Consider the following 19391-nt stretch of genomic DNA (forward strand, 5'->3'; position numbering starts at 1 on the left):
TATTTGTATAATTCACTGGCACACTTTCCACTACTATGTATTAGTATATTTTACCATTTTAGTTACTGTTATGTACTATTTGCATTATATTAAAACCAATAAAAAATCTTGGGAAAAAAAAAGAACTATTGTTAGGGGCTTGCATAAGCAGAACAAATGAGTCAGGGACTTGCATAAGCAGAAGAAACAAAAACAGCAATATACATCCAAGAGATCAGAAAAGAAATTATTTTGGAAGTATATTAGACAGCTCAGTAAAAAACAGTCTTTAAAAGCATTAATCATATAAACTCCCAGCTGTACAACTTAATGAAAAAAAGCAGGGGAAAAGCAAAAGCCTGTGGAGCTTTCTGATTGTCCCTGTTGAAGCTGAGGAAGGGCAGATAGATACTTGGCAGAGAGACCAATGCAGTAAGCTACTGCAGGCCTAACTGCACAGTTGAGTGGTATATGCCCTCATTACTGGCTGCAGGATGCAGCAAGGGTCCAAGGACTGACTTTGGTGTGGTAGACATCAGTGTACACTTATTAAAATATATGGTAAGTAGCTTTTTAGTAATCCACAGTGATGTAAAAATGTGCGCTGTCTACCACACCACCACAATGCTAAAAAAAAAATACTGCTAGGTCTGAAGTGGCATAGGGGACCCATTAGCCTGAGTACCTAGCACCTTTCCACTTTGGACCCCCTGCAACTTGACCTGACCTGATCCCTTGCCGACACCTCCCTACAAGGCCCAAAGTCACCTGGCCGCCTTTAGCCTTCCCACCATAGGACCTGACTGCTGACCTCCCTCCCCCCCACTTTCCTGCCTAAAGGTAGCTGACCTGACCCCCATGACAGCATGGTAGTCTAGTGGACCCCACCTGACCCCAACATTTAAAAAAAAAAGAAGTATCCCTAGGATCCAGTGTACCGTCTCCCAAACTCCCCTAGATCTGCCCCTTGGAGCTCAAATCTGGGGGCAGGAGCAATGCGCACTCGCTCCTACCTCCAGCACCACCAGGATCCAAAATTGTAGCACCTGACCCCTAGCAGTGCATTGTGATGCAGTGTTAGGGGTCAGTCTAACAAATAAGGCATTCTAATCAGAACCTTCTGGCTAAGGAGGTGAGGGGCAAAGATAAGAAGCAGGATGTCTTCAGTCATGGACACCAACTTGATGGAATGAACTCCCTGTAGAAATTCAGCAGGAGCTAGATGGGGAAAAGATTTCAGAAGTAGACAGTCATGATGACTGTTTCCAGCATGAAGTGGGTAGAAATTTTGAGGGAAGGGCGGTTTGTTTGTATAGTAAAAGCTGGAGAGTGAATCCAGGGGGAGCTGAAGGGATTGTGGCACCAGAAATGTTGTTTGTTGTCATTTTGAGCCCTCCAGGGACAGAGAGACACCAGTGTACCTGAATGTAACTCATCTTGAGCTACTACTGAAAAAGGTGTGAGCAAAATCCAATCAATCAATCAATACATTTTTGTTCGTATGATACCTGTACATTGCTGTGAACAAATAATCATTGATTACTGTAGATAGAATATCAATTTTTAAGTAAAGCTAAAAATAATCATAATTCCTATTGTATGTTTTATATACAGATTCTCTTATTAGAATTTCCTCCTGCGTAAAAGAAGCTCTGAATGATGGCAAACCAGTCGTAGCTTTGGAGAGTACAATCATAAGTCATGGTATGCCATACCCCTGCAACATCAGGTTGGTTACTCTTATGGACTAGATTGTAAATTGTACAAAGAAGGGAATGTTTCTTGTGTATATATAGAGTGCTGCATCATGCTAGTAATACTATAGACATAAGTAGTTGTAGAACAAACCTATAAAGCCTCTTTCTTTAACCTTTAGAGATGGAGTTAGGGGTGAACAGAGCTGCCAAGGGGTATCGATTTTTGAGAGGGAGATTTTTAGTAGACGCCCCCATCTCTGCTCACTCTACCTCATGGCACTGCCCCGTGGCACGGAATGGCCTCAGTCTCATGGCCATTCCAGAAAATATTTTATTTACACCAGTGATAGCAGGGATGTGTAAGAGAGAGAGTTTTGGTTCACTCTATTACATCCCCTATCCAGCATCTATTTCCCCCAGGGACATAACGTGAGGGGGCCTTGGCCCCTTCACTTTGAGCTTAAGCCCACTCCAATTGTGGCACTGGTTTATTATCACTCTAACTTGAGAAATAATGATCCCCACCAACTTGCTAGCATGTTCAGGAAATTTAAATCAACTCCATATGTCTTTCGGGTGGAGGAAAAAAAGCCTCAGTAATTGCCGAAGCCAAGACGATGTTCTAAAGGAACTGTACAATTCAAGCTTACTTGGGTCGGCTGTGCTCGATCATCAGCTCACCCAAAAATCCTCCAAATCCCATATAAGACAATTCTGACTAATAATTTGTTGGTATTCTTTTATAATATCTTTATACAATTATAAAAATTATTAGTCAGAATTGTCTTATAAAGGATTTGGTGGTTTTTGAGGGGAGCCGATGATCGAGCACAGCTGACACAAGTAAGCTTGACTTGTACAGTTCCTTTAGAACATCGTCTTGGCTTCGGCAATTACTGAGGCTCTTTTTCCTCCGCCCGAAAAACATATGGAGTTGATTTAAATTTCCTGAACATACTAGCAAGATGGTGTGGATCACTATTTCTCAAGTTAGAGTGAAAACTTTAGGCAAGTGATCTTTTTCTTCATTAAAGTTTTGATACTAGTTTAATAAACCAGTACCAAAACTGAAAACTCTTATCTCTATCTGGTTGATAATAGTTTTCAGTTTTGGTATAGTATAAATCATCAGAAAAACAAAATATAAGAAAACCAATGGACTGCATTAGAGGCTTAGAGCCCATTTAGTTATTTTTAAACATAAAGAGATCTGCATGAACAAAATATTTATTTTTATTTTGACTGATAAAACCACTTGTCCCTGAAACATGTTCAAAACAGAATAATTAATTTGTGAATCTAAAATGTAAACTTCTACAAAACAGATGAATATGTGATTCCATGTACCCTAAAGAAAGGAGAGTTTAATTTTACTTCCATTTAATTTCAGTATATTCCTTTTTTATAACATCAGGCTTCCCAAGGCAGATTACAACAACAGTAAAGATGAACCCATCAAGAAACAGGATATCTCCACTGAAATTTGGCCATCTGTATTGTATAGAACAGTGTAGAAAAATGAGCACAAAATACAATTTATAACTGATGTTTCTCTACTAGCTACAATAACTTTTTAAGTTGTTTTAATGATATTCAATTCTTATTTCTCTTCCTCTTCCTCCCTCAACCTTTTCCCCCCGAACCTACCTTTAATTTGTTTCAAAACTTGCCGGGCGGCGGCAGCAATTCACAGGCACTCCCCTGCAACATCTTCTCTCTCTGTTGCATGGCCCACCCCAGCGGAAACAGGAAGTTACCTCAGAGAGGGTGGGCCACCGCAGTAGAGAGAGAATGTTGTGGGATGAACCCACAAAAGAAACCTACTTTTGCTGCATTTAATTTTCAAAAGGGTGACTATAATAAAATGAGGAAAATGGTTAAAAAGAAACTAAAAGGATCAGCTGCAAAGGTTAGGATACTAAGGGGCTCATTTTCAAAAGAGAAAAACGTCCAAAAAGTGACATAAGTCTGCATTTGGACGTTTATCTCTCAAAAACGTCCAAATCAGTATTTTCAAACCCTCCTTTTAGACGTTTTTCTCTGACGTCCATCAGAAAGACGTCTAAATCTCAAGGGGGCGTGCCAGGGGCATGTTCAAGGTGGGACTTGCGTGTTCCTAAGACTTAGACGTCTTTCAGCCATAATGGAACAAAACAAACACGTCCAGGACTAAAACTTAGATGTTTTGAGCTAGACCTGTTTTTATAATGACTAACTGGAGTTGGAATTGAACCCACTACCCCAGGAGCAAAGTCCACTGCACTAACCACTAGGCCACTCCTCCACTCCGCAGAAAAAGATGCCCTTACTCCCCAAGTGGTCTCTAACCTCCCTTCCCACCCCCAAAAAATGTGATTAAAAATTTTACTTGCCAGACTCTGATGTTATACTCAGGTCCACTTGAATAGCATGCATGTCCCTGGAGTAGTCTAGTAGTGGTGCAGTGCACTGCAAACAGGTGGACCCAGGCTTCTACCTCCCCCTACCTGTTACACTTGTGGAGGAAACTATGAGTCCTTCAAAACCCACCAGAAACCCATTGTACCCACATATTGGTGTTCCCTTCACCTGTAAGGGCTATGGTAGTGGTGTACAGTTGGGGGTTTGGGTGGGTTTGGGGGGCTCAGCAGACAAGGTAAGGAAGCAATGGTGAGATGTGTACCTGGGGGCATTTTATAAAGTCCACTGCAGTGCTCCCAAGGATATCCTATTGCTTTCCTGGGATGTCACTTTTCTACTATTCTACCCGATGCCAAGCTTTCTATTTTTTTTATAACATCTGAGCCTTGTGTCTATTGTTTATCAGTAGATTTGGGCTTTGAATTCAGATCTATAGATAAAAAGGAGGTCTCATTATATATATCTAAATACCAGAGTGCTATTTTTCCATACTTCATAGCAAGAGTGTACATTCCCTAATTACCTGTCCCAATACATCTGAAGCTTTTACCTCCTCAGTGCATGTAAATGGTTTCATCCCTGTGTGGATTCTCTGATGCCTTGTGAGGCTTTCTTTCCAACCAAAGCTTTTACCACACTTAGGACATGTAAATGGTTTCACTCCTGTGTGTATTCTCTGGTCCATTGTGAGGTTTACCTTCTGACCAAAGCTTTTACCAGACTCTCTACATGCAAATGGTTTCTCTCCCGTGTGGACTTTCTGATACGCTTTGAGATTTACATTTATTTATGTTTGTTTGTTTATTTATTTATTTATTGCACTTGTATCCCAAATTTTCCCACCTATTTGCACGCTCAATGTGGCTTACAAAATCCTGTAATGGCATCACCATTTCAGGGAACAGAAATACATTTGGTGGTATAAAGATATAGTAATAACAAGGCTAGTATTCAATCTACTCAAGTAGTTACAGAAAGAAGACGGTATAAGTGAGGGAGGGGTGTTGATGATTTGTAGTCAGTTATGGCTTCTCGTGATAAGCATTGGTGAATAGATAGGTTTTCAACGATTTGCGAAAGTTTGTTATTTTGTTAATAGCTTTCAAGTGGTTTGGAAGAGCATTCAAAAAAAAAAAAAAAGAAAAAAGTGGAAAAACACAACTTCAAGAGATCAATCCGAGACAAGGGGTGAGATGCTCCAGGAAAACTTTATTAGGGACCCTACACAGTCCGTGTTTCGGCTTTTAAAAAAGCCTTCATCAGGGGTCTATAAAATAACATAACACATATATAATTAAAATCAAATCAAATCAAATATATAACACCAAATATAAAAACTTAATGTAAAAACACGTAATGTAAAAAATACCTGATATAAAACATTATTAATATGAATCAAATCCTCTAACTTAGAATTTAATATATTAACTAAATCATACAAATACTATTACTATATCATCAGACAAGCATCATAGAGATCAAATGGTAAATAAATAATATATAATTTGATTAGCATTATAGAACCATATTTCAAAAAGTAATATATCTATATCACAGGCTTATAATATCATCCCATGAGTCAATAGATAATTAAATAAAACGTATAGTGGAACAAATTTCTTTAAATATAAAAACTGATAACGGATATAATGTACTAAGTAAAAAGCAATGACATACTAAAAAAAAAAAAGCCATAGCATACTACATAAAAATGAAAATACAAATACAAAATATCTACAACAAATGATTTCTTAATACATACATATAAAAATAAAAATTGAACATACCGATCAGTAGTTGCACAGAATATACTGACAGACAATGGAGCTCATAAAATGTTGTCTCTATAAGAAATTTTTGCATGAATAAAAGGAATAAGAAAAATTACTAAATGCAGAAATAATGATGAAAATAAAAGTAAAAATAAAAGATAATAAGTGTAACGACCAATATCATAGAAAGTTTTTAAATAATTGTTTCCTCCAATTCCGAAGTATTCCAGGATGTGTAGTAGTATTTCATGGTTAACCATGTCGAAGGCACTGGACATGTCAAATTGCAAAAGAAGTATGTTGCCAGTTGCAATTGCTTGTTTAAGTTTATTCATTAGAGTTACTAACACTGTTTCGGTGCTGAAGTTTGATCTAAATCCTGATTGAGATTCATGCAGAATTGAGTGTTTGTTTAGGTGGTTAGTGAGCTCTTTCGTCACTGCACCTTCCATAAGTTTGGCTATCAGTGGGATGGATGCTACAGGGCAATAATTGGTCAGGTCACTTGTGGATTTCTTTGCATCTTTTTGTAGAGGCGTGAGTAGGATATTTGCTTTATCTTTAGGGAAGAGACCATTTTGTAGCATGTAATTCATGTGTTTCATGAGGTCTGTTTTGAATTGTTGAGGGGCAGATCTTATGAGATTACTAGGGCAGATGTCTAGTTTGCATTGTGATTTTGCATAATTGTTTAGCAGTTGGGAAATGCTGTCGATCGATAGTATGTCGAAGTTAGTCCAAGTTCGGTCTGCTGGATATTCCCCAGGTGATGGGTCTAAGCATTCAAGGAGGTTTGCATAATCACTTGTGCTGATGGGTATTGCGAGTCGTAACTTTATAATTTTTTCTTTGAAGTAGTTCGCTAGGTTATCTGCTGATGGAGTGTCTGTGTTACATTTGTATCCCACATTTTCCCACCTATTTGCAGGCTCAAAGTGGCTTACATAGTACCGGAGAGGCGTTCGCTGACTTCAGTATGAACAAATACAAAGTGATGTTTTGGTATAATAAGGTTCATGTGGAAGACATGTTGGGAATCGTAGAGCGGAAGAGTTACATTATGCTATTACGTAGTTTGGTTTCGTTGTGTTGCAGAGTTCAGGCTTTTAAGTTGGGTCGGTAGGATATGCCTTTTTAAACAGGTTAGTTTTTAGTAATTTCCGAAAGTTTAGGTGGTCATACGTTGTTTTCATGGCTTTTGGTAATGCATTCCACAGTTGTGTGCTTAAGTAGGAGAAACTGGACCCTTGGTCTTTTCCCAGTGTGGCATTACTTATGTACTTTGCAACTTGGATAGTGGAGGTTGAGATATGTTCGTATTGAGCTGGACGTGTTTCTGGTTGGTAGGTCTATGAGATCTGTCATGTATCCCGGGGCTTCGCTGTAGATAATTTTGTGAACCAGGGTACAGATTTTGAAAGCAATACGTTCTTTGATTGGGAGTCAGTGCAGTTTTTCACGTAGGGGTTTTACGCTTTCAAATTGTGTTTTTCCAAATATAAGCCTGGCTGCCGTGTTTTGAGTGGTCTGAAGTTTCTTTATTTGTTCTTTGCATCTTGCATAGATTCCATTGCAGTAATCTGTATGGCTTAGTACCATTGATTGTATCAAGTTGTGAAATGTTTCCCTTGGGAAGAATGGTTTCACACGTTTGAGTATCCACAGTGAGTGGAACATTTTCTTTGTCGTGGATTTCACTTGGCTCTCTAATGTAAGGTTACGATCCATTGTGTCACCGAGGATTTTCAGGCTGTCTGAGACGGGGAGGGTGTAATCTGGGGTATTTATACTTGTGGGGTTGTCCGCATTGTATTGGGATGAGACAGTTTGTTTTTTCTGTGTTGAGTTTTAGTTGAAATGCATTTGCCCATGAGTTCATGATATTCAAGCTGAGCTTGATTTTGTTGGTGATTTCTGTTAACTCATGCTTGTAAGGAATATATATAGTGACATCGTCTGCATAAATGAAAGGGTTTAGACCTTGGTCGGATAAGGATTTGGCTAGTGGGATCATCATTAGGTTGAAGTGGATCGGCGATAGTGGTGATCCCTGAGGCACTCCACAGTCTGCTCTCCATTGTGATGAAATGTTTGAATTTGATTTCACTTGATATGTTCTAGTGGTTAGGAAACCCTTGATCCAACTGAGTATATTTCCACCAATCCCGAAGTAATATAGTAGTCTTAGTAGTATATTATGGTTTACCATGTCGAATGCACTAGACACATTGAATTGGAGGAGGAGTATGTTTTTACCTGTTGCTATTTCCTGCTTGAATTTAGCTAGGAGGGTTATTAGTACTGTTTCAGTGCTGTGGAGGGGGCGAAATCCTGATTGTGATCTATGTAATATTGTGAATTTGTTTATGTAATCAGTAAGTTGTTTGGTTACCATGCTTTCCATCAGTTTGACTACCAATGGGATAGATGCTACTGGATGGTAGTTAGTGATTTCATTTGTTTTTTTCTTGGTATCTTTTGGTATTGGGGTGAGTAGGATATTGCCATTTTCCTTAGGGAAGAGACCTTGTTGAAGCATGTAGTTTAGGTTGGATGTGAGGTCAGCTATGTAGCGGTCAGGGGCGGATTTTATTAGATAGCTGGGATAGGTATCCAGTTTACAGTGAGTGTTGGAGAACCTACTAATCACCTGGGTAACTGTTTCAACGGTGAGGGGAGTGAAGTTTGACCAGGTTCGGTCAGCTGGATATTCTCCCAGGGTAGGGTCCAAACTGTTGAGGAAGTTTTCAATATTGGAGGTGTCGTGTTGTACGTGTTGTAATGTGTTACATAGATTTCCAATTTTTTCTCTGAAGTATTTAGCAAGTTTGTCTGCAGATGGGATGTCTGTATTAGTTGTAGTGACCAAGGTGGTGTCTAGTAATTTGTTCACGAGTTGGTATAGTTTCTTTGTGTCTTTGTAATCTGTTCCTATTTTAGTTTTATAGTATGACCTTTTGGCCTGTTTTATTGCGCATTTGTATTTTCTTTGTGTTTGCTTCCATGCGTTGAGTGTTTGTTCATCTTTTGTTTTTTTCCATGCTCGTTCAAATTTCCTGGATTGCGTTTTTAGCTTTTTCAGTTCATCGTTGAACCATGGTATCATGTTGTGTCTACGTGAGGTTTTTGTTCGTAAGGGTGCTATTTCATCTAGAATACTTCTGCATCTTTTATCCCATTCTATGAAGTAGTATATTGAGTCCGTTTGTGTTGTCCATTCGTTATTGTATATCTCTTGCCAGAACGTTTTTGGGTCTACATGACCTCGTGTGCTGTAAGTTGTGTGTTCTTCTATCTGGTATGACCCTTTCTTCCGCCATTTTAGGGATAGGTTTAGTTTGTAGTGATTGGTCCATGGTGTTTCTGTCCATTTAATATCTGTTATGATTAGGTTCTGGTCTATTGATGTTTTGTGTGAGATGAGGTCGAGTGTGTGCCCTTTTATGTGGGTTGCTTGCATATGTGGCTGTTTGAGGTCCCATAAGTGGAGGAATTCCTTGCATTCTCGTGCTTTCATAGTTTGGGTCTTCCAGGTGAAGGTTAATGTCTCCTAATACTAGAATATTGGAGTTGGTTACACAAGTGTTTGAGATGAAGTCCATGAAATTTGTCCGGCCTTTGTTCCAGTGACCTGGTGGTCTATAAAATAGGACACAATTCACGTGATCTTGCAGGGCTTTGTTGTGGATTCTGATTGAGGAAATTTCAAGTTGGGGTGTTATGGACTCGGCAGTGGTTTCAGTGGTAAAGTGGGATCGGTAGATTAGTGCTAAGCCTCCGCCTCGCTTTTCCTTTCTGGTCTAGTGTGTGATTTTGTATCCTGGGGGGCCTAGGTCTAGGATTATTGGGTCTTTTTGATCATGGATCCAGGTTTCATTGATGAAAAGTCGATCAAGGTTTTGTGATAGGATCCAGTCTGTTAGTATTGTTTTGTTTACTGCGGATCTGGCGTTGATGTAACCCACTTTAATTTTTTGGTAAGGGTCTTCTGTGTTTGGGGTTGTGTGGATTTTTGTTAGTTGTCGTTTCTTTGATAGTGTGGGTTTGTTAGGACCTTTTTTCCCTTCTGTTGTGGTTGTCTGCATGTTATTGTTATTCCTTTGTTTAGGTTGTTGTCAGTTTGATGAGGTGTGGTGTATCTGGTTGGTGTGTGATGATTATGTAGTATGGGTATGATGTTGCTTTCTATGAGTGGGGTGGTTAGTGTTCGGTGGATCAGAGATAAGGAGTGGATCACTAGTAGTAGTTTGACGGTATTCATTTTGGTATCGATTTACTGTGGTTGCTAGTAGGTCGCGTTCGAAAGGGTGCATGATAGGACTTTGTTCTTTGGTGTGTGGAATGCTGGTGAATGAAGCTGGCTTTAAGCTTCCACGAGATCTTTTCCTTTTCTCAAGTATCTCTCTTGATATGCTTCAGCGGTCTCAGATATTGCTGTTGATTAATTAAAGCTCCGTTGTGTGTGGATCAGTCCTTGTCAGTTTGATTCAGCTAAGGTTGCATGCTGAGCTATTACATGCTGTTTATTTAGTTGGGGTATGATTAGAAAACAATGAAAATGTATAAAAAAAATAGCTCTGTACCTAGGAGTAGAAGTTGTCTCTGTAGATGTGTACTATGCTATCACATTTGTAGAGGAAGAAGACCAAAAGTTTGAAGGCAGTGCTGAAAGAGATCTGATGCCTACTTTGTGCCACAGAAAAAATATGCTATGTGATATACGTATCCTTCAATTAACACAGTAGAAGGAAAATGAGAACACTGAAGAATAAGTTACTTCTTTAAAACTGATGAGCAAGTTATGTGATTTTGGCCCGGTGGCAAACTCACTAATTAAGGGATAAACTGCATTGAATGTATGAATTAAAAAAAAAGAAGATGGGTCGTTGCTGGAGAAAGCAGTAAAAATGCCGAACAGAAGATGATACACACTCTCCAAGGTAGTAGGTAACAGTTGTAACACTGCTCTTGCCCTGGGAATGACCAGGCTAGGGGTGTGAGGAAGCTGGGCTTTACCGATCCACAGCAGGAGCTCCTGATTTTTTCTGCAGGAGGTTGAGCTTCCGCTGCTGTTCTACCCCAGGCGCCTCGGTGTCTGTCTTTGGGAGGTCTACGCTGTGCTGCTCCTGCTCCCCTTTGTGTCATTACCGTACGACCATGATGGTCAGTGTGGGCGGCATGGAACCGCGTGGACCGGCCGTGAGCTGCCCAGGTCCCACGTGTTACGGCTCGATGGCGCCATCGGCGGTGGCTCCACTCACCCATTCTCCCGACTGTGTAGCCGCATGTGAGGCACTCCCTGCCTGCTTCTTCCCCTCGCAGCCTTGGACAGGGGTTTGGCCGGCTGGCGCCTCACTCAGTGTCCAGCGGGCTGGGCCGGCGGCAGAGATCCGCTCGGTCGGGTAGTGCTGCAGCTCTGGATGGGGATGATTCCTGATTGGCAGTGTATTGCTGCGGCCATGGATGGGGAGGAGGCCATGGTCGGCACTCGGCAGCAGCCCTCTCGGTAGCATACTCGTGGAGGGTCCTGGGTTCGGCAGAGTTCTCCTAATCACCCTCGAGGTGAGGCTGCCGGTCTGGCCAGACAGCAGCTGACCATTAGTCCACTGTCCTCCGTGTCCTTTACCTCTGTGCCCGTTCCCAGCCATTTTCCAGCCGATTTCTAGCTCAGGTTGCCGGAGCTAGCTGCTCTCGTGACCTCTAAGTGGTGGCCACCTCTAAGCGGCTGCTGGTCTGGCCAACATTACAACCAAAGCTTTTACCACACTTAGAACATGTGAATGGTTTCACTCTATTGTAGATTTTCTTGTGTATTTTGTACGTTTTGCATTTGGACGTTTTTTTGTTTGAAAATGTACCAAACAATAAAACGTCCAAATCACAAAATGTTTTCCAAACAGCATTTTCAAAAGGAAAAGATAGACTTTTTTTTTTCTAGAAAATGACCTTTCCTGTTCTGATTTTGGATGTTTTACAAAAAACGTCCAAAGTCAGACTTAGATGTCATATCCAAAAATGCCCCTTGTGCATTTGACTTGCCCAAAGTCACAAGGAGCAGCAGTGGGAATTGAACCCATGTTGCCAGGATCAAAGCCTGCTGCACTAACCATTAAGCCACTCCTCCTCTGTTTTGGACATTTTGCATTTGGACATTTTTTGTTCGAAAATGGACAAAAAAAACCCACGTCCAAATCACAAGATGTCCATAGTATTTTCGAACACAAAAGATAGACGTCTATCTTTTTCGAAAATGACCTTCTTTCTTGTTCAGAATTTGGACGTTTTTATAAAACGTCCAAATTCTGATTTAGATGTTTTATTGAAAATGCCCCTCTAAATCAGGCGTGGACGTTATTCAAAAATACCATCCTGGAATCCAAGTCCAGATGCAATTCACGTATTTGCAAAGGTGGAAAGAAGAGAAAACGTTAGCCCGCACGGTTAAAAGGTGAAGTAAAAGAGGCCATTACAGCCAAAAGATTGTCCTTCAAAAAATGGAAAAAGGACCCAAAGAAAATAAGAAGCAACATAAGCACTGGCGAGTCAGATGCAAAACATTAATAAAGAAGGCTAAAAGAAAATATGAAATGAATAGAAATTTTCCACAGAGGCTAAAACTCACAGTAACAACATTTTCAGGTACATCAGAAGCAGAAAGCCTGTGAGGGAATCCGTGGGATCATTAGATTATGAAGGAGCAAAAGGGGCGCTCAAGGAGGAAAAGGCTATAGCGGAGAAACTAAATGAATTCTTTGCTTCTGTCCTTAAGGAAGAAGATGTAAGAAATCTGCCTTTACTGGAAATGGATTTCAAGGGTGATAATGTGGAGGAATTGAAAGAAATCTCAGTGAACCTGGAAGACGTACTGATCCAAATTGACAAATTAAAGAGTAGTAACTCACCTGGACTGGATGTCATACATCCAAGGGTACTCAAAGAACTCAAGCATGAAATTGCTGATCTGCTGTTAGTAATATGTAACCTGTCATTAAAATCATCCATAGTACCTGAAGATTGGAGGGTGACCAATGTGATGCCAATTTTTAAAAAGGGTTCTAGGGGTGATCCTGGAAATTATAGACCAGTAAGCCTGATGTTGGTGCCGGGCAAAATAGTGGAAACCATTAAAAAGAATAAATTATAAAACACATAGACAAACCTGGTTTAATGGTACAGAGTCAGTATGGGTTCAGCTGAGGGATGTCTTGCCTCACCAATTTGCCTTCATTAATTTTATTTATTTCATTTATCTATTAGGATTTATTTACTGCCTTTTTGAAGGAATTCACTCAAGACAGTGTACAATAAGTACAGAAGTAATGCCACACTGGGAAAAGACCAAGGGTCCATCGAGCCCAGCATCCTGTCCACGACAGCGGCCAATCCAGGCCAAGGGCACCTGGCAAGCTTCCCAAACGTACAAACATTCTATACATGTTATTCCTGGAATTGTGGATTTTCCCAAGTCCATTTAGTAGTGGTTTATGGACTTGTCCTTTAGGAAACAGTCTAACCCCTTTTTGAACTCTGCTAAGCTAACCGCCTTCACCATGTTCTCCGGCAACGAATTCCAGAGTTTAATTATGTGTTGGGTGAAGAAATTTTCTCAGATTTGTTTTAAATTACTACACTGTAGTTTCATCGCATGCCCCCTAGTCCTAGTATTTTTGGAAAGCGTGAACAGACACTTCACATCCACCTGTTCCACTCCACTCATTATTTTATATACCTCTATCATGTCTCCCCTCAGCCATCTCTTCTCCAAGCTGAAAAGCCCTAGCCTCCTTAGTCTTTCTTCATAGGGAAGTCGTCTCATCCCCGCTATCATTTTAGTCACCCTTCGCTGCAATAGACAATTACAGCAGTAAAAATATTCAAAAAACCAATACAAAATATGGCATGGTATACTGCTTGCAATGACAACACAATACGTAATAGAACATTATAATTGGTAGTGAAGGGTAAAGCAAAGTTGTAACATATAGATGGGTAAGAAAGTAGGAAGAATTAGAAAGTAAGGTGACTAAAGAAAGTTGCACAGGAGGTCAGAGAGATGGTTAATATTATCTCAGCTAGAGTAGCAGTGGATAAACATGTCCCGCTGCAGTATGTGCAGCCTGAGTCAATCCTTGTGTGTGTGAGTGAGACTAACAAGTTAGTTACTTCTTCCGTTAAAGACTTGGTTGAAGAGCCAAGCTTTCACCTCCTTCCTGAAGTAGAGAGAGCCTTGTGTTAAGCGGAGCCTTTCAGGCAATGCATTCCAGAGTGTGGGAGCTACTCAGGAGAAGGATCGCTTGTGGTTATCATATCATGTAATGTCTTTTGGAGAGGGTGTAGTTAATGAAAGTCCTTGGGAGGACCTTAGTGTCCTTGGTGGTGTGTGGAGGATCATCCTATTCTTCAGATACTAAGGGCCATTTCCTTTCAGGGCCTTGAACATCAGACATAGAGTTTTAAATTTAGCCCTGTATTGTACTAGTAGCCAATTAAGTTTTTGCAAAAATGTTGTGATGTGGTCACATCGCTTGCAACCTTCTGTGAGTCTTGCTGCTGCATTCGGAATCAACTGGAGCTGGTGCAGGCTTTTTGTAGTCAGACCACTGTATAGTGTAGTGCAGTAATCCAGTCTTGATATTATCATGGCATTCACAACTGGGATAAGATTTACCTAGTGGAGGAGTAGCCTAGTGGTTAGGCAGTGGACTTTGATCCTGGGGAGCTGAGTTCGATTCCCACTGCAGCTCCTTGTGACTTTGGGCAAGTCACTTAACCCTCCATTGCCCCTGGTTCAAAATAAGTACCTGAATCTATGTAAACTGCTTTGAATGTAGTTGCAAAAACCTCAGAAAGGCGGTATATCAAGTCTCATTTCCCTTTCCCCCTTCTCGATGTAAGGAGTGTAGAAAAATGCTATCAGTTGCCTTCGGTGAAATACAGGTCAAGGCAGGCTTAAAGATGAGAACTAGGCCTCACAAAATCAAAGACCATCTCTGACACAGAAAATGTCACTGCAGCTGAATTAAGCAACTGAGCTGAGAGAGGGAGGCGGAATCTGTTCTCAAAACAACAGGTGGACAGACAATAACAAGAAACCAAGATATTTTGGTTAAGGCAGATAACAGTGGGTCAGACGAAAGTAAATAAGAACATCCAGGGGGGTCGAAGGGAAACTTGGAAACATGTGAGATCATTGTTATCAAAGATGTTGATATCTAGGATATCTGAGGATAAGATGCAAAGATTGCCGGTGGGAGAATGAAATGTTAATAGGGATCAATAATAGAAGAATAGTATAAAAAGGCTGATAGGGTATTAAAGAGAGAAGAAAGAAGAGGAGACAAGAGCAGGAGAGAATGCTGTAAACCGGTTGTGTGCCAAGGAGCGCTGCTCTTCCAAGACGAGATATGAATGCCAGGGATATGCACTGTGATGATCTTGTGTTAATCCTGCTTTTGGTAAGAGACTGAATAAACTTTGAATTACTTTCTCATATTCACTTGATCCCAGTGTCCTTCTGATTAATGAGTCCATCAGTACTCACGCTGTGTAGCACAGTTTGGGATTGTACAAGGTCTAGGTAATTAAAATTCCATTCAGGAGAGAGGCAGTGTAGCTGTCTCAAATAGTAGAAGCAGCTCTTGAAGGTTGCTTGGATTTGGGGAATCAAGAGTAAGTTTTGAATCTAACTGTATTCCAAGGTTCCTGACTTGTGATTTGAGGGGGAGTTCGTACTTCCCAAAAGGGATTTTGATGTCAGGTATGTATCCACTTGTGTTAGGGACCCAGAGAAGCTCAGTTTTACTTGGGTTCAGGCAAAATTTGTTGTGTTTAGCCTATTCTTGAATTGATGTTAGACAGGTAATCAATTTTTTCAAGGCTGTAGGCAAGTCAGGTTCAATGGGTATGAGTAGCTGCACATCATCCGCATAGATGTAGAACTGAGTGTCCATTGACCGAATCAGCTCAGCTAGTGGCTTGAGGTAGATATTGAACAGAATAGGTGACAGTATCGATCCTTGTGGTACCCCGCAGGTCAGTGTCCATGGTGGTGATGAGTTGCTGCCAAACATTATGGATTGTTGCCTGTCTGATAGGTAGGATCTGAACCAAGCAAGTACTGTTTCATTGTTACCTGTTTCTGTCAGTCGTGCTAGCATGATAACATGATCCACAGTGTCAAAAGCTGAGAAGTCAAGCAGTACTGATATTGAGGCGAATCCCTTGTCTCGGTTTCTGTGAAGATCATCTAGTAGGGATATGAGGACCGTTTCTGTACCATAACCAGGTCTGAATCCAGATTGACATGGATCTAGCCAGTTTCTCTTTTCTAAGCAGTCATTAAGTTGAACACAGACTGTTTGAAAGGTATTAATCCGCAAACGAACCTTTTCCGGAGATACGAAGGTGGTAGAACGAGAGGACATGAAATGAGATTGAAGGGGGGCAGACTCAAGAAAAATGTCAGGAAGTATTTCTTCACGGAGAGAGTGGTGGATTCTTGGAATGCCCTCCCGCGGGAGGTGGTGGAGATGAAAATGGTAACGGAATTCAAACATGCGTGGGATAAACATAAAGGAATCCTGTTCAGAAGGAATGGATCCTCAGGAGCTTAACCGAGATTGGATAGCAGAGCCGGTAGTGAGAGGTGGGGCTGGAGGTTGGGAGGCGGGGACAGTGCGGGGCACACTTATACGGTCTGTGCCAGAGCCAGTGGTGGGAGGCGGGACTGGAGGTTGGGAGGCAGGGATAGTGCTGGGCAGACTTATACGGTCTGTGCCCTGAAGAGCATAGGTACAAATCAAAGTAGGGTATACACAGAAAGTAGCACACATGAGTTGTCTTGTTGGGCAGACTGGATGGACCGTGCAGGTCTTTTTCTGCCGTCATCTACTATGTTACTATGTTCTATGAATTGGATACTGGCCTGTAACTTTCGTCCTGTTCAAGGCTGATTTTCTTCAGCAGAAGGCGGAGCACTGCCCTTTTTAATGCTGTTTGTAGCTGCCCATTAGAAAGAGAGGTGTTCACAATTTTTGTGGCGCTTTCTAAGAGGCCCATACTTGCCTGCTGCACTATCTTTGATGGGCAGGGATCGAGGAAGCAGGTAGTTGGTCTAAGGTCTTTTAGGGTTTTGTCAAGGCTCTCCTCTGTCATTGGGTTAAAAGTGTTCCATCTGTCTCTGTCAGGAGGGGGCGAGTTTGCGCACCCCTGTTTGACTGGTTGGGGACTTGGTGGGATTGCCTGTGAATCATGGTGGAGACTTTTAATTTTGTTGGCAAAGTATGCAGCAAAATCATTGCAGTTCAGTTTAGACTGGGCAGGCTGGTTCTGTTGGGGGGGGGGGGGGGGGGCTGCAGTAGGCTGTTTCCTGTACTGAACAATTGCTTGGTTGAATTGGCAGCCTGTGAAATGCATTTAGAGAAATACTATTTATTGGTTGCTGTTAAGGCTTGGCAGTACTTTGCCATGTGCTTCCTACAGTTTAGTCTTCATCCAGGCGAGATTTGCTCCATCTCCTTTCCAGTTTTCGTCCTTCGCGTTTTAAGGATTTGAAGTTCTGTAGAAAACCAAGGTGAGTGTTTGTGAGTGGGGCATAAGACCTTTTTTAGTGGTGCTATTTTCTCTAAGGTCTTGGTTAAGTGCATATTCCAGATGTCAACTTGTTCTGACACTGTTGTCGTCTTTTCATCCACATGTGGATAGTCCAAGGCCTCTAGGAAATTCTCAGCGGTCAGCTTTTATTTGTCTCTGATCTCCTTCCAAACTCTGGGAGGTGTCATTTATTTTAGGTGGTCACTTAGGGAGAATTTAATTAGAAAATGAGTAAACATGTGGATAAAGGTGAGCTGGTTGATGTGTATCTAGATTTTCAGAAAGCTTTTGATAAAGTTCCTCATGAGAGACTCCTGAGAAAATTAGTCATGGGATAGGAGACAAGGTTCTGGTGTGGATTAGGAATTGGTTATTGGACAGAAAATAGAGGGTAGGGTTAAATGGTCATTTCTCTCAATGGGGGATAGTGAACAGTGGAGTGCCGCAGGGATCTGTACTGGGACCGGTAATATTTAACATATTTATAAATGATATGGAAATTGGAATGATGAGTGGGGTGATCAAATTTGCAGATGATACAAAACTATTCAAGGTTTTTAAAACATGTGCGAAATGTGAAATATTGCAGGAAGACCTTAGGAAATTGGAAGACTGGGCGTCCAAATGGCAGATGAAATTTAATGTGGACAAATGCAAGGTGATGCACATTGGAAAGAATAATCCGAATCACAGTTACCTGATGCTGTGGTCCACCTTGGGGGTCAGCGCTCAAGAAAAAGATCTGGATGTTGTTGTAGATAATACGCTGAAATCTTCTGCTCAGTGTGCAGTGGCGGCCAAAAAAGCAAACAGGATGCTAGGAATTATTAGAAAAGGGATGGTGAATAAGATCCGAAAATACTATAATGCCTTTGTATCACTCAACAGTGCATCTGCAACTTGAGTATTGTGTTCAGTTCTGGTTGCCGTATCTCAAAAAAGATATAGCAGAATTAGAAAAGGTTCAAAGAAGAGCTACTAAAATGATAAAGGGGATGGAGCTCCTCTCATATAAGGAAAGGCTAAACAGATTAGGACTCTTCAGCTTGGAAAAGAGACAGTTGAGGGGAGATATGATTGAGGTCTACAAAATCCTGAGTGGTGTAGAACGGGTATAAGTAAATCGATTTTTTACTCGTTCCAAAAATACAAAGACTAGGGGACATTCAAGGAAGTTACATGGAAATACTTGTAAAACAAATAGGAGTAAATATTTTTTCACTCAACAAATAGTTAAGCTCTGGAACTCTTTGCTGGAGGAGGTGGTAACAGTGGTTAGTGTATCTGGGTTTAAAAAAGGTTTGGACAAATTCCTGGAGGAAAAGTCCATAGTCTGCTATTGAGACAGACATGGGAAGCAACTGCTTGCCCTGGGATTTGTAGTATGGAGTGTTGCCACAATTTGAGTTTCTGCCAGGTACTTGTGACCTGGCTTGGCCACTGTTTGGAAAGCAGAATACTGGGCTAGATGGACCATTGGTCTGACCCAGTATGGCTACTTTTATGTTCTTATGTAATGTTGGGCTTGCGGCAGGGCAGCGCCTGTGAATCGCTGCCACCGCTCGGCAAGTTTTGAAACAAATTAAAGGTAGCACTCAGGGGAAGAGGGTTGAAAGAGAGAAGAAGGAAAAGAGGAGATGCCGGTCTGGGGGGGAGGGATGTGTTGCGGCGGCAGGAAGGGAAAGATGCCGGAGGAGTGCAGCAGACTGTGCCTCACAGGATTGCCCCTATCAGCGGGAGACTTTCCCACTTTGGCAGGATTGTGGGAGATGACCCGCCAAAGTGGGAGTCTCCCGCTCAGTGCAGGAGAGTTGGCAGGTCTGGGTGAAGTGTAGCAGGTATGTGTGGTGTTCATTGATTTATAGCATTAAGCATTAACTTACTAGAGAGAATGAAATAAAATTAAATCCATAGCTTCTAAAATGTATGAAAAAAAGGGTATGGTTTAGAT

The 19391-nt window shown here is 41.3% G+C and overlaps 1 protein-coding gene across 1 annotated transcript in view; it reads left to right on the forward strand.

The window, feature by feature from the left end:
* LOC115478317 (pseudouridine-5'-phosphate glycosidase-like) overlaps window positions 1–19391 on the forward strand; it is a 770820-nt gene that overhangs the window by 129092 nt on the left and 622337 nt on the right. Inside the window, exon 3 of the mRNA XM_030215622.1 lies at window positions 1594–1708. Within this exon, the coding sequence (XP_030071482.1) occupies window positions 1594–1708 (115 nt within the window). The remainder of the gene's footprint in view (window positions 1–1593; window positions 1709–19391) is intronic.

Source organism: Microcaecilia unicolor, chromosome 10, assembly GCF_901765095.1.
Source record: "Microcaecilia unicolor chromosome 10, aMicUni1.1, whole genome shotgun sequence".
Classification (NCBI taxonomy): Eukaryota; Metazoa; Chordata; class Amphibia; order Gymnophiona; family Siphonopidae; genus Microcaecilia; species Microcaecilia unicolor.